This window comes from Capra hircus, chromosome 22, assembly GCF_001704415.2.
Source record: "Capra hircus breed San Clemente chromosome 22, ASM170441v1, whole genome shotgun sequence".
Lineage (NCBI taxonomy): Eukaryota > Metazoa > Chordata > Mammalia > Artiodactyla > Bovidae > Capra > Capra hircus.
The window spans coordinates 52981690-52996812 of record NC_030829.1 but is presented as its reverse complement, the minus strand read 5'-3'; the positions used below and the strand labels follow the sequence as shown (position 1 = coordinate 52996812).

Sequence of the window (15123 nt, the reverse complement as noted above, 5' to 3'; positions counted from 1 at the left end):
GTCGGGAAGATTCCCTGGAGAAGGAAATGGCAACCCACTCCGATATTCTTGCCTGGAGAAATCCCATGGACAGAGGAGCCTGGCGGGCTACAGTTAATGGGGTCGCAGAGCTGGACACAACTTGGCAACTAAACAACAACAAGGAGTTAACACGGATTAAAACAGGTTAAAGAGAGAGGAAATAAAAGTGACAAGGAAGCCCTGCCCCAGTGAGCAAATAGCACCCCTTATCTGACTTGCGCATTCTCTCCTACTGGAAAAGCCACACCACGTGCCAAGCTCAGGTGATGCTGGGAGTGTCCCTCCATGGTCCTGGCAGCCTCCCCACAGCTTGGAGGCAGCCGTGGGGTCAGAAAGAGCCACACCAGCGTGTACTCCTGGGGAGGAGCAGAGCCACATGAAAGCCTGCCAACGCGGAATCGCAAAGACCCGTTGAAAATGCAGCAGGGCCCCACCACGCAGAGGCCTGCCCAGGACGTGGGCCACAACGAGAACGTGCCACACACCTCCCCATCACCAGGCCCACGGCAGGTAGGGTGTGGCTCCTGTGTGAGGCGTGAGCATGGTGTGCAGTGGGGAGGGCAGGAGAGGGGAGGTTGAGGCAGAAGTCTGGAGGTCTTACTGGGTTTCCTCTGTAAGTCAGTTCTGTGTGGTAGCAGAAGGCACCTTTTATGAGGAAGGCAGGTGGCTTTTCCCAAATTAGGGAGCCAGCGCCTGGGAGGAATTTAGATCTGGAGCTCCAGGAGGTGGGAAAAAAAAAAAAAAAAAGACTTCTGAACTTCTCAGTACCTGCATGCATTCTTAGCGTGCAGAGAGGCAGACTGACCCTGCAGTTCTGTGCCTCCGTGTGGGGTGGACGGGGTGTGGGGCAGGATGTATGAAGAAACTGAAGGAGACAGCCACAGGGGACCGCTTACACCAAACGAGGCCTGTGGGCCGCAGCCAGCCTGCAAATCCCTGCCCCTCCGTGCCCTGACTTTCTCAGGGGACGCCAGCCTACCCCCAGGACTGCCTCAGGACTCCTACCAAATGCGCAGGAGCCTGTCTGGTTGGCGATCAGGCCCATGGGGATGTTCCAGCCTGCAGTCCTGTCCACGGCGGTGTGGCACGACTTCTTGCCTTTCAGAGAATTCCAAGTGAGCCCCTCATTTGCTTTCTTGACAACTGCCACGGCAAGGTACCCTTGGACAAACGGAAGAGCAAGTCTTAACCTCCCAGGGCCTGGGCCGTGGACTCTGTTGCGCAGCGTGCAACCCAGGCCCACAAAGGTTAAGAAGCATCACCAGGCAGCGATCCCCCCAGATGACTGCTTATTGTCAAACAGACCAACACAGCCTAAGCTTAAGTGGGGTGCAGCTCCCCTCCTGCTAGCTCACGCCTGGTAGACTCTGCTGCCGGCAAGTGTCCCTCTCTACCGAAGCTGAGGAGGCACCAGCTCTGGAAGGCGGTGGGCTGGCTGGTGCACAGGGCATGGGATTTAGCACAAGGGACCCTGGCTCCGGCCAGGATCTGCACAGTATTATCCATGGCTGTGAGTGAGATCTGGGGCTCTGCTTCCTCATCCGTACGAGACGGGGATGGGCCACCCCTCCTCCCCAGGACACAGTGGGGCTCAGGACACACTGAGGAACTCTGAGATTTCTCTGCCATGTGTGAGGGTCCATGTGAACACGAATCCCAGCCACTCTCATCTCTGAATGACTGGCATCTGCGAAAGAACTCACAGCTTCTATGGCTGCATCTCTGTGAGTTTGTTTTTTTTTTTAAGTTCTCACCCTCTCCTCCAGGGACAAGAAAGTACCCTCACAAACTTTTAAATCTCAGCAGTCCAGAATCAAATCCAAACCGACCATCCCAGCAGTTCCATGCAGCAGAAATGCATGTATGCGTTCACCAAAAGACAAGGCACTCACCTTCCGTTGGTCTCAGCACACAATCTAGGCTACTGTATTTGGAGGATTCTGAAAGAATAAAGAGAAGCAAAATGTCATTAAACACATTGTTTAGTGTGTTCATTTATTTTTCAAAGGTACCTACATATTGAAAAACGCATATTGGCATGGCTTTGTATATGTTTGTTTTTAACATAAATACATGGCATTGTAAAACAGACTTCACTATGTTTCTTCCTTTTTTTGTTTTTGTTTTCAATTCAACCCAATGCTGTGTTTTTAAGTTCTTTTTTTAAACTGAAGTATAGTTGATTTACAGTGTTGTGTCCATCTTTGCTGTATGGCAAAGTGACTCAGTTAAACGCATATACACATTTGTCTTTTTATATTTTTTTCCATTATGGTTTATCCAGGAAACTGGACATAGTTTCCTGTACTACACAGCAGGACCTTGTTGTTTATCCATTCTAAAAGTAACAGCTTGAATCTACCAACCCCAAACTCCCAGTCCATGCCTCTCCCTCCTCCCATCCCCCTTGGCCACCAGTCTGTTCAGTATGCCTATGAGTCCATTTCTGTTTGTAGATAGGTTCATTTGTGCCATATTTTAGATGCCACATGTAAGAGACTTCATATGATATTTGCCCCAATACTGTGATTTTAAGTTCGCATCGCCTTACTGTCGTCTGTAACTCACTGAACTGAGTTACAGCTCCTAAGTTCTCTGCACATCTTCATACATGTCTGGGGATGTACCCAGGGGTGGAACTGCTGCAACTAACATCTGGACAGTTCAATTAACTATCCTTTTTTGTTTAAGCCACTTGGCAACTGGTTGGTATTATTTGCAACCAAAGGACTCCAACCTAATCCTCACCGGTCGGAGGTGGGGGGGCACCTGGCCTCCTCTGGTTCCCTGTGGAGAGGCGAAGGATAAAGTGGAATTGTTTATATCCTTGCAGCACTCTCCATCCATGCCTTTGGACTCCAGAATCAGCTTCTCCTTGGGAAAAGGTCTCATCACCCCCACTTCATGTGATGGATAATTTGAATGTAAGTGTTGTTCTATTGGAAAAACATTTTTTAACTGGTTTATGACATTACGTAAGTTTTATGAGTACTATACCTAGAGTGTGTGTGTATATATGTGTGCTCTTTGTGACCCCATGGACTATAGCCCCCCAGGCTCCTCTGTCCATGAAATTTCCCAGGCAAGAATACTGGAGTGGGTTGTCATTTCCTCCTTCAGGGGATCTTCCTAACCCAGGGATTGAACCCATGTCTCTTGACCCTCTCGCATGGGCAGGCGTATTCTTTATCACCGCGCCACTGGGGAAGCCCCTTACCTGCAGTGTGCTCACCGCCGACACTTTAGCTTCCATCCCTCACCTACAGCTGACCCCCACTGCCCGTTTCCCTCTCCCCCACATCTCCTTCCCTGTTTTCTTATCCCCCACTCTGTTCCCTGACTCTGCGTATTTGTTTTTGCTTGATTTGGTTTATTCACTTATTTTTTAACTATCCCACATAGGAGTGAAAGCAGAAGGTATCTGTCTTTCTCCACCTGAGAAATCACAAACTTTTAAATCTCAGCAGTCCAGAATCAAATCCAAACAGACCATCCCAGCAGTTCCAGGCAGCAGAAATGCATGTATGTGTTCACCAAAAGACAAGGACCCAGATGTTCACAGCAACACTATCCACAGCAGCCAACCATTGGAAATTACCCAAATGCTTCCCCACAGTAGAATAAATAAGTAACTGTAGTGGAGTCACAACAGAATACTACAGAACGAGATATAATGCCGAGCAAAGGATATTTTAAAAGGTACCTACTCTGCAACTCGCTTTACATCAAGTTCAAAGACGGGCAGAACCGATTTGTGCCGTGTGAAGTCAGGAGTCATTACCCTTGCTGGGGTAAGAAGGCTAGTGGGCACGAGAGGACTTGCGGAACCTGCTGTGTCTCGCTGTGGGCACTAGAGCTTGGGGATGCACTGGTGTGTGAAATGTTCTTCAGTTGTACACTTACGTGCACTTTTCTGTGTATATATATTATAAGTTACTAAAATCTTTTCTAAAATCAAAAAGAGGAAATCAAGCTGGGCTCTGTCAGTTCTCACCACACTAGGCCATGTGGGTAACACAGCCACTTTCATCTGTTCTTTCTCCTGATTCTCCTGTTTGAACCTATCTGTCCATTTCAATGTCTCCGCGTGACCCACCGAGTGGGGTTACTCCTCTCCACCCCGCCCTCGAAGCCCAGAGGGAATAAGCCAGAGGGTGCTCTTCTCCACTTACTCCGGTTCTCTGCCATGACAGGCACCAGGCCGCACTTGCCGGCAGTGTAGATATATCCTCCATCCAAGCTCAGGGCGTCCGCTTCCCCTTTCTGCCAAGACAAAGCATATCTTCAGCACCACGGTGAGGCTATTTCCCATCCTGCCTGTCTTTACAGCTCTAAGACAACGGATGTCAGGTGCCCCAGTGAAGCAGCAAGGATTGATCTGGGCAGCCCAAGGAAACGCCACGTGCACTATTAATTCTCTACCGGCCGTGCATGCCTTTCACGCTGTCACTTCCACTGGAAAGACCGGGAACAGGCAGCCCAGTCGTTGCTGCTGTTTAGTCACTAAGCTGTGAACGACTCTTTGCGACCCCATGGACTGTAGCCCACCAGGCTCCTCTGTGTATGGGATCTCCAGGCGAGAATACAGGAGGGGGTTGCCATTTCCTCCTCCAAGGGGATCCTCCTGACCCAGGGATCGAACCTGCACCTCCTGCATTGGTGGGGGGAGTCTTTACCCCCGGACTCGGAACAGAAACCCCTTCTGTACTTGGAGCACTGTTGGGACCACTCCTGCACCAGCCTCCCTCGCTGAGGAGACAGGTGGGAACGGTTGGTCTTGTCTGGTCTTCACTCATTAGCACTGCACTCAAAAGTATTCAGCAAGTGAACAGAAGCAATTAAATTCACTCACCATCAGAACGAACAAGCCCTGACTCCAGCACTGGAACATGGATTCAGCAAGACTGTGAAACTCCCTCTTTGAACTAATAACTTTTTTACAACTGTATTGAAGGTAATTGGAGATGTGGATGAAGGTTTCTATTCGAGGCTGCACAGCGCAGGGTTATTGATGACATCAAAATAAGGGGACAAAGAAGAATAGGGTCATGACTAAATTGTGCCACATCCATATACAAGGAAATATATATTTTTTGTTTTTTTGGCCACACCACGCAGCACGTGGGATCTTCCCCAAACAGTGATCAAACCAAGGCCCCCTACAGGCCTTCCTGGACTCTTCACTACTGGTCCACCAGGAAAGTCACCAAAATAATTTTTTTAAGTGTTTTCAAAGCATATGTCACATGGGAAAATAGCCAAGTATACTGTTAAGTGAAAAGGACTCAAAACAACATAAGCGCAACATTCCACTACTGTTCTGAGGCTAAACTGAGATGAACTGATGAATCCTAGGGTGAGGAATTAGTGAAACTCTTAACTTTGGTGCTTTCCTGCTGGCTCAGATGGTAAACAATCTGTCTGCAATGCGGGAGACTCCGATTCAAGCCCTGGTTCGGGAAGATCCCCTGGAGAAGGGCATGGCAACTCACTCGGGTATTCTTGCCTGGAGAATCCCATGGACAGAGGAGGGCTGCAGGCCATGGGACCACAAGGACTCAGACGTGACTGAGTGACTAACACACACTGAACTGTGGTGGCCCGGTATGCGGTTCCATTGCTCTCTTTGTTTTTACATCACATCTTTCCAAATTTTCCAAATTACCTGCATTCATTGTGAGTTGTTCTTAAGATCAGAAGAGTGCAAAGTCCACAACAGACACTCTGCAGGACAGAAAGCTCTGTCCCCACTCTGCGCAGGCACGAGCAGACCCTGCCCCCTGGAGACAAGCACCGCTGAGCCCCTGCTCCCCTCCAACCAGATGCGGTGACCTGGGCCCCCCGCCCGCACCGCTCGCAGGCCGGGCACAGGCCCCTACCAGCACCAGGGCGATGCAGTCGTCGGTGGTGGAGGCCGTGGCACAGGTCACGTTCTGGCCGCTCTGCTCGCTCCACTGCTGGCACTTACTCTGCTCCTCGGGTCCCACCGCGCACCACACGACCCGCGTGCACCGCGCCTTCACCTCCTCCGCGGCTGCCCAGGGACACAGTGGTCAACAGGCTGTGAGCGCCCTGGAAGGAGCCAGAAGGGCCCTGGCTCTCTTGGGGTGTCTTCGTACTTTTCACTTCCCCAGAAGCAAACTGACTGCTCTACCAGGGCTGGGCAACCTGACGCACACAGGGTCCTGCGGCAGTATTATCGGGAGGCGACATGCTCCTTTGGAGACACTTGTCACCTGATTTGGTCCACAGAAGATGCTCACATTCGCATCACACCTACCCCAGTGAAGACCTCCAGGGGCTGGAAGGTGACCAAGGGACCGCTGCAGAGCAGGGTCAAGCTGCCCATAGCGGGCGGGGGTGGAGGGTGGTGAGGTGCTCCCGGAAGGCCTCAGCCAAGGCTCCCCGCCCACACCGGCCTGCCCTTAGGGCAGGCCTGGCCCTCACTCACTTTCCCTGAGGTTCTTCAAGGCGGTCAAGTAACGGGAGCCCAGGTACAGCGCCGAATCTACTTTTGAGGGGATCCTCACAAACCCAAGGGCAGAGTCTTTGAATAGCAGGTCCCTCCGGCCTTCTGGAGAGCCAAAGAGCTGGAAGCGCTGAGACTTGTTTTTTCCAAACTTCTCCTAGTGAGGGGAAAGAGAATTATGATGTCAGTGGTAAACAGGAAAGCGAAACACCAGGTTGAAACAGAGTATCTGGAATTCTGGGATGATTCTGAGAGCAGGAACCTGGGTTGCCCTCCTCCTATAGAGGGTCTCAGGGCATCCCTGAGACACAGCTCAGTCATGGCTTCATTGTTACAAAGTTGCTGGGGTCTGAGCACCTTAGAGTCTTGAGAATATTGCATCATCCTCCCCCTACTTCTATTCCAGCCTGGGAGACCCCGCCAGTGGGTCACGCTAGAGGAGGCATCATTGTTTCAGCTGTATGGAGTACGGCCTAGACAGGCAGGCCACTGAATCTTCCAGAGTGGCAGGAAGTTAGGGAAGGAAGGAAGGAAACCTCCCCACCACCAGATCCAAGCGGGTAGGGTACTGTGGGTGGGGATACCTGTGCCTTCCTGAGAAGCTCCCAGATCAAGTTCTCCTTGCCATCCACACTGCGGGCCACAACAGCATGAGAAGGGACCTGGGCCAGGTGGCACTCCTTGAATGCATCCACTGGCGCCCGAGTGTTGTTTAGGCAGAGAAGCTCATACTGGTCCCTGTCAGCCTTCTCTGGCAAGTTCTCTGAGGGGAAGGGAGAGGTGGAGGAGAGGAGGGTCCAGATGAGCAGGCCCCAGTCAGTAGCCATGAGCTATGGCCCTCCTCTCCCCATGGAATTTGAGCTGGAGGAGACATGTTATACAGTTGACAAAACTGGGGGTCAGAAGGGCAGTGGATTGCTCCAGAACATGTGGAAAAGTAAAGACAGTGCCCAGGAGGCCTTAAGGGCAAGCCCGTGATCCTCTGATTGGATCATACAGGCTCTGGGATTGTTGCAACTCTTGCCTGGCAAGCCAAGGAGGCTGAACCAGACCCATCTTTTTACATGACAACCCCACCTACAAAGGGTCGCAGGATGGAAACAAGCCTGGAACCGCTGCCCTAACCCACATCCCTGGAAAGAATAAAAATGGTAAAAATTTTAAAGCAAAAAATACAGTTGAATCACTTCTCAGCACTTGGGTGTATCCAAAAAAGGGGGAAAGGTGGTATGAGTGAGTCCATCCCAATTTGGAACTATTGATCTACATCACATGTAAATTGCATCAGATTACGTTAAGTGATGGAAACTTACCCAAGTTGTTTTATGAGCTTAGTATAATTTGGATCTCAAAATCAGAGAAAGAAGTACAAGAGGAAATACTTACAGACCTATTTTACTTATGAACATAAACAGAAAAATCTAAAATAATTAGCTAACTCAATATAACAGACTATTTTTAAACTAATAGGTCAGACTCTTATGTTGATCAGTTTATTCCATTCACAAAAGAATGACTGAATGTCAAAGAAGCTAAAGACATTCATGACAAGAATGAATTAAAGGAAAACAATGAGATCCTCTTAATACCTACAGAGAAAAGCATTTATATGCTCAACATTTATTTGTGCTTTTTTTCAGTTTTGGAAAACCAGTAATATAGAGAACTTGGTAAAGGTATTAAACTTGATAAATGCTAGTTATCAAAATATCTACAGCAAAATCATACTAAAAGAAGAAAATTCAAAGTCACTTCAAAATCAGGACCAAGCAAAGATGTCAGCTGTCACATTGCCAACACAATACCAGACAACCTGTATTTCACAATTTGCTAAAGAAATAAGAGATATAAACACTGGAAGGAAAAAGACAAATTCTAATTATTGAAAGATGATGCAATCACCTACACAGAAAAGCCAGTGAAACCAAGAAAAAACTAATAAAACTAACAAGAAAAGTCCAGCGAGGCAACACTACAGAAATCAAGTGTTACCCTCATTAGCAACAACAGAACAGAAACTAATACAGAATACAATATACTCTAAGAGCAAGTAAAATCATTAAATAGCAGGCAGGTGGTTTCATCGGCTGCTTGGGTGGCTCAGTGGTAAAGAATCCGCCTGCCAGCGCAGGAGATGCAGGAGGCATGGGTTCAATCCCTGAGTCAGGAAGATCCCCTGGAGTAGGAAATGGCAACCCACTCCGATATTCTTGTCTGGAGATCCCATAGACAGAGGAGCCTAGGGGGCTACAGTCTACAGGGTCACACAGAGTCAGACACCACTGAGTGACTGCAATTAGTTTCATGAAACAATGCAGAAAAAAAAAGAAAAACAATCCAGGAGGGAGCTCCCTGATGGTCTGCTGCTGCTGCTGCTGCTGTTGCTGCTGCTGCTAAGTCGCTTCAGTCATGTCCGACTCTGTGCGACCCCATAGACGGCAGCCCACCAGGCTCCCCCGTCCCTGGGATTCTCCAGGCAAGAACACTGGAGTGGGTTTGCCATTTCCTTCTCCAATGCATGAAAGTGAAAAGTGAAAGAGAAGTCGCTCAGTCGTGTTTGACTCTTAGTGACCCCATGGACTACAGCCCACCAGGCTCCTCCGTCCATGGGATTTTCCAGGCAAGAGTACTGGAGTGGGGTGCCATTGCCTTCTCCACCATGATGGTCTAGTAGTTGGGATTCTGTGCTTTGACTGTGGTGGCCTGGGTTCAATCCGTCAGAGAACTGAGATCCCGCGAGCCTTTCTGCTCAGCCGAAGTAAGACAAAAACAACGCAGGAGACTAAGAGAAAAATGTTAAGTTCTATAAATTCTATTGAAGAACCTAAAAAGAGGTGTGATCAAAAGGGAGAGATTTATTATGATCCAGGGATTAGAAAATTTGACAGAAATATATCAGTTTTTCATGAATCAATTTAAATTCAATACAATTCTACTTAAAGTATGATGTTTTAAACAATCAAGAAAATAATTCAAAAATTTTAGTTAGAAAATAAATAGCAAACAGTTTGGGGGAGGTTCTCTCTCTTTCTCTCCCTCCCACTTCCACCTCCATGAGCTATTAAGGATCCCTACAAACCAGAGGAATAAAAGCAGAAAAATACAAATAGACCAGTGATACAAAATAGCTCAGAATCCATGATTATAAACAAGTTTTATGTATAAGTGGCAGTAGGAAAAGGGTAGAATTTTTTACAGTCAGTATTGTAAGGAAAATGGTCTCACTATAAAGGGGAGAATGCTCGAGTGGAATCCATACCTAATTTCCTAGGTAGGGTACATATGAACAGACAAGAATGTGTTAGGGAGTGGAGTCTATAAATTGTACTGTAGAAAATCTTTATGATTTAGATGGAAAATAGCATCTTTAAAAGACCCCCAAAACATATGCCAGCAGGGCAAAAGTGACCAATTTGACTTTACCAATATCAAGGACTTCTGTTCAACAAACCTGTTACTGACAGATTTTTTTTTTTTTTTTTTTTTTACTAAGAAGAGATTTTCCTAAAGTCTAGAACCAACCGTGGCTGGTTACATAGAGAAGAGGAATGCCTCACTTTGAATCAAAATCATGAAGAAACAGGCATGAAAATCAATAGAAAGATAGTCAACGGTGAAAAAAGGAAGAAAGGGAAGCCCAAACTACCAGCAAATACACTGAGATGATCAAACTCACTAGATGCCAGAGAAATGCAAGATAAACCAACAGTGACGTATCTACTGCTTTACAGCTGTAGATAGTAAATGTGATGTGTGCTCTCCACGGAGCACTTCTCGCCTGTTAGAGCCCCTGAACCAGACAAGCACAGCACAACAACAAGGATAAATCTCTAAAACGGAATGCTGAGTGGAAAACCTTGATCACATCGTAATCAATAACGATCAATAGAGCTTCTGTGAGCTTAGAATCCAGAAACACAGATCAGCACTATACACTTTGCAAGACCACATCTATCTTGGAGGACATGTGTCAGCTACCTTGACCTGGGTGTCCTTGATGCAGAAGAGAAAGACAGCAGGCACGGGGGAGTTTCAAAGAAAACTGATTGCTTAAAATATAAAGTCACATAAAAATCAGAGCTGTGCTCTGCAGAGAACTTTGATAATCGTGTGCTAGGAAGTGAGGAGTCAAATTAGCTCACTACTTGGATTTACAATGAAATGAAAGGAAAGAAAAAGCAAAGGAGGCGGTACCCGCGGCCCCTCGCCCTCCCCTTACCAAACACTGTCGTCTCCTTGACAAAAGCCACGTCTCCAGCCCCGTCCTGCAGGCACCTGTGGGATGAGAAAGCACCAGAAGGGTCAGCACAGAGCAGCCCAGCTTGTTCCTCGTGCCTGCCTGTGGAACAGGGCCCTGGGGCTTGTCTTCTGTGGGTTCCTGACCTGCAGGGGACAGGGCTCTGAGGCTCTGGGGCCCCCCTGGGAAGGCATCAGGGGCCACCTGCAGATGGATTCTGAGGAAGAAAGAACCAGAGGATGCTGGCTAGAGACCCCGACTTTCCCCTTTAAGGATTGATTGAGAGGGCAAAACTTTGTCTTTCTATATAAAAGAGTTTCCATGCCTCTACACCAGAGGGTAAAAGCAGTGCCTGCGGCCACGTGGTTTTTTCCCCTCCCAGGGCTAAGTGGCAAACGTGCCCTAGGCAGCAGAGAATCGGGGAGGTCCCCCAACACACACAAAATGCCTGAGTCCAAGAGGCAGATGGGGTAAAAGGAGAAACAGCAGCTTCAGCATGAGGCTGGGGCAGAGGAGAGAGCTCCCCAGTGAGGCAGAGATCACTACCTCCCGGGGAGAGGGACCAGGCTGTCCGGCTGCCTGGCCAGGGGTCTGGGGCCAGTCTGCTTGTGACAAGACTCCTTCAGTCCTTCTGTAGTTAGGGAGGGGACAGCCGTCAGCAGGAGGAGCCCAGGACCGTAGAGGGACAAAGCCAGATTCAGGGATCTCTGGGGAGGCAGGAGGGTGCGCTGACGAGGTGACTGCTCGCTGGGCTGGTGCGGAGGTGAGGGGTCCTGCGGGGGGCTAGGGGACTGGAGGAGATCATGAACTGGGCAGAGCCAGCACCTTTTTCGGACTCGGTTTCTCTGCACAGCTCGAGAACTGGACCTCCTCCATGGCCCCCACTAGCTCATTGAGCTCTATGTGGGGCCAGAGAAAGGGCTTCCTAGCCAGAGGACACATGGGCCGCTGGGGAAAAGACGATAGTCTCACTCACTTGAAGGCACCAGAATAACCAAAGTATGGTTCCTGGGAGGAGCAGGCACACTTGTTCTCTCCCACCCCCTTGCACAGTTGACACAGGTTGGGGTACGCTTTTCCATCAACGCAGGGAACACAGCTGGCAGAGAAGAATCTAGCCACAGCTGTTGAACAGAGAGAAATGAACCAGGGTATGAGCTCACCAGACCATAGCCAGTGGCACCCCCAGTGCTCCCTCCCCTCCACCCCCACCTGACAGCCTTTGCAAAGCCAGGAGCTCAGAAGATGTACATTGGCTGAGACTAGACTCAGCTACCACCTCCCAGGGCTGCTGATACAGGAGACCCCACCCCCACAGGCTTCACAGCAGTTAACCTGACCCCTGCCCTGGATTCACCCCATGTGCTCACCTGGGACACCCCGAAGTGGCTTGTGAAGGTGCCACTGGAGTAGGGACCCCAGCCTGAGATCACCAGAGCCCCCACACATCTTACCTCCCTGGAGGGGCTCGGCCGACTCTGTCCAGCTCAAGAACGGGCGAAGGATTCCCACAGGGATGTTCCACCCAGCGGACCTGCCAAGGCCCGTGTGGCAGGACTTCTGGCCTTGCAGCTGGTCCAGCTGAAAGTTGCTGCCCTTCTTCACGACGGCCACAGCATAATAGTGGGTTTGGGGAGCTGCAGAAAAGGTAGAGAGAATCGAGAGCTCTTAGCCTGGACCAGAGAGAGAGAGAAACAGCCGTCCCTGAACGAGCCCCTCGTGGGAAGGGGAATTCCATCTGGTCACTGCAGCCCAGAGCCTCCTCTGCTTCCCCAGTGGGTCGGTCACCGGCCTAAAGAGCCCAGGGACATCATTCCCTGGACGTGTGACACTGTCTGAGACCTCAGCTCTGTGCCTTGTCCACTCTGACCCCACAGAGCCCATGGCCCAGGTCCAGGCCACCTCAACTTTTGGGTCCCCAGGGAGAACTCACATTTTTCTGTCCCATAGATCTCTGCCGCTACTGGCCGCAGTTTGTAGGGGTCCAGGCCCGCCTCAAACACCATGCCACTATCCAGGGTCACAGCATCCGCATTTTTTCCCTGAAACCACAGGCCAAACCAGCTTCAGGAGAAAACCTACCCTAAGCCGGGCCAGTGAACCTCAGGATGTCAGAAGTCTCCACGGCTGGAAGGATCTTCCAGACGGTCAGCGTCCAGTCACGTCCCACTCAGTTGCTGTGAGAGGCGGTATGAGCCCAGAGCCCCTCTTTTCTGGGTAATGGGCTCCAGCCCCTTTTCTGTAACTCCTGAGGTCGCCAGGTGGCTGCTTTTTCACAAGACATGCCTCAGATCACTCAGCGATGGCATCCTTCACCGTCTTTTATATCATAAACTTTGGGGATGGACATATAGTACACACTGCTATATCTTAAGTGGATAATCAACAAGGACCTACTGTGCAGCACAGGGAACTCTGCTCAATGTCATATAGCAGCCTGGATGGGAGGACTTTGGGGGAGAGTGGACACCTGTATATGTATGGCTGAGTCCCTTTGCTGTTCACCTGAAACTACCACAACAATGTCAATCAGCTATATCCCAATGCAAAATTAAAAGTTCAGTAAAAACAAAAGTTCTAGATGCTTCCCCCCTCCCCTGTTTTTCCTCTATAGTTCTTTCAAGTTCTTATTTTTATTGAATACAAATGTTAACTATTAGTGTATCTTAAAGTTATCACCATCATAAACCATGTTCATCCTCTTTGGCATATGACTTCACCTATGCTTACTTATTTCTCATATTTGCAGCCTGGTAGAAATAATATTTTCTGGACTGCTTTATTCATCTAAAACTGCCTACATTTTCTCCTGTAGCAGCTTTCTTGATTGTATTGACTTCATGATATTATATCATAATGTGGCTGTTTTATAATTTATTAAGCTAAATTTGAAACATTCCCTCCAATGTTCACCACCTGGGTTCCTTCTAACTTTTTGCTGTTAAAATTATACTTGCATGGGCAGCTTTGTCCTCTTAGCTTTTTTCCCTTCTGATGACCTGTTGCCTTGGGATAGGCATCTGATAGGTATCACCCAGACAATGGGCATTTTTTCTTCAAGGCCTTGGCCATCATTGTCATCCTGCTTTCCAGACTTTTCCTTTCCAATCTGGAATGCCACCTACCATGAGGACCAGTTTCACTATAGAACCACCAGTGTGAGAGGCTTTCATTTTATTAAGTGCTATCACTTAGAAAATTCAAGTGCTAACAAATTGCTTAGATTTGCATGTCTCTTGATTATTATGGGGAACATTTCATAGTATTTTTATTAATACTACCTCCATCTTCCCATATTGTTTTTCTTATGTGATCTTACATTTCTTATCAGTTGAATTAGTTCCTTATAGAATACAGTCACTTGTCAGAGCTCGTGCATATTCACTCCAGTGCTTTCTAAAGTTTCTTTTTAATTGGAGGATAATAGCTTTACAATGCTGTCAAATGTTTTGCTTAAATGTTTTTAATGGCTATGAATTAAAATTTTTAATCATTCATTTTACTTCATGATTTGGTTCATTGCTTTTTTCAAAGCTAAGAGACTTCTCTTCCCTCTATGGTTCTGCTAATGAATCTGCCTCTCTAGGTTTTCGATAATACACATTTTATTTTTGAGCATTTAATCTATCTCTGTTTTGGTGTATGGTATGTAGTTGCTGTTGCGTAGTCACTCAGTTGTGTCCAACTCTCTGTGACCCCATTGACTGGAGCCCACCAGGGTCCTCTACCCATGGGATTTCCCAGGCAAGAATACTGGAGTGGGGTGCCATTTCCTCCTCCAGGGGATCTTCCCGACCCAGCGATCGAATCCACACCTTCTACACTGGTGGATGGATTCCTTACCACAGAATCACCAGGGAAGTCTGTGGTGTGTGGTGCTGATTTCAAATGGGGCTCTAATTAAAAAGGCAGATTTTTAGGTCTTATTCACAGATATGGAACAAGTTGGAATAGGGCCTACAAATCTGCATTTTAAGCCAGCAGGAAATGCTGGTGTTGTTTGTCCACAGGCCATAGTTGTAAACTAACAGTCTAAAATATTATTCAAACTAGACTTTTTCCCTTAAGTACTGTTCCAATAAGCCTAGATATTAATAGGAACTTTACACACATTATTACCTACTTTGTGCTAAAGTCATATCCACATTACCATGGTGCATGGCAGACACACAACATACTTGCCAAACAAATGAATAAAACTGGTTGCAATAGATTTTACATCTGAAAAAAACAAAAGGAATCTGAAGTTATGCACAAGTCAGGACTCCCTTCCCTTTCTCTCTCTGCTAACATCTTAGACAAGTGTCTTTCCAGTGCGGCCTGGCAGGCTGTGCCCCAGCATGTGATGTGCTGACTATGATGGGCTCAGCTTTTTTCTCTGCAAGTTCAGAGGTTA

The 15123-nt window shown here is 48.2% G+C and overlaps 1 protein-coding gene and 1 long non-coding RNA gene across 4 annotated transcripts in view; one reads left to right on the top strand and one right to left on the bottom strand.

The window, feature by feature from the left end:
* Positions 1-15123, bottom strand: part of LTF (lactotransferrin) — a 30421-nt gene that overhangs the window by 10603 nt on the left and 4695 nt on the right. Inside the window, 10 exon segments of the mRNA NM_001285548.1 lie at positions 1027-1182; positions 1914-1961; positions 4194-4284; positions 5901-6055; positions 6473-6647; positions 7075-7253; positions 10710-10765; positions 11704-11851; positions 12182-12364; positions 12661-12769. Coding sequence (NP_001272477.1) covers positions 1027-1182; positions 1914-1961; positions 4194-4284; positions 5901-6055; positions 6473-6647; positions 7075-7253; positions 10710-10765; positions 11704-11851; positions 12182-12364; positions 12661-12769 — 1300 coding nt within the window.
* Positions 86-13132, top strand: LOC108633346. Of its 3 annotated transcripts, none has more exons than XR_001916998.1 (3): positions 86-531; positions 2855-2945; positions 12782-13132. It is a non-coding gene; the product is annotated as an uncharacterized LOC108633346 (long non-coding RNA). The 3 variants fall into 3 exon arrangements; XR_001916999.1 differs by lacking the exon at positions 12782-13132 and adding an exon at positions 9984-10703; XR_001916997.1 differs by lacking the exon at positions 12782-13132 and adding an exon at positions 3424-4187.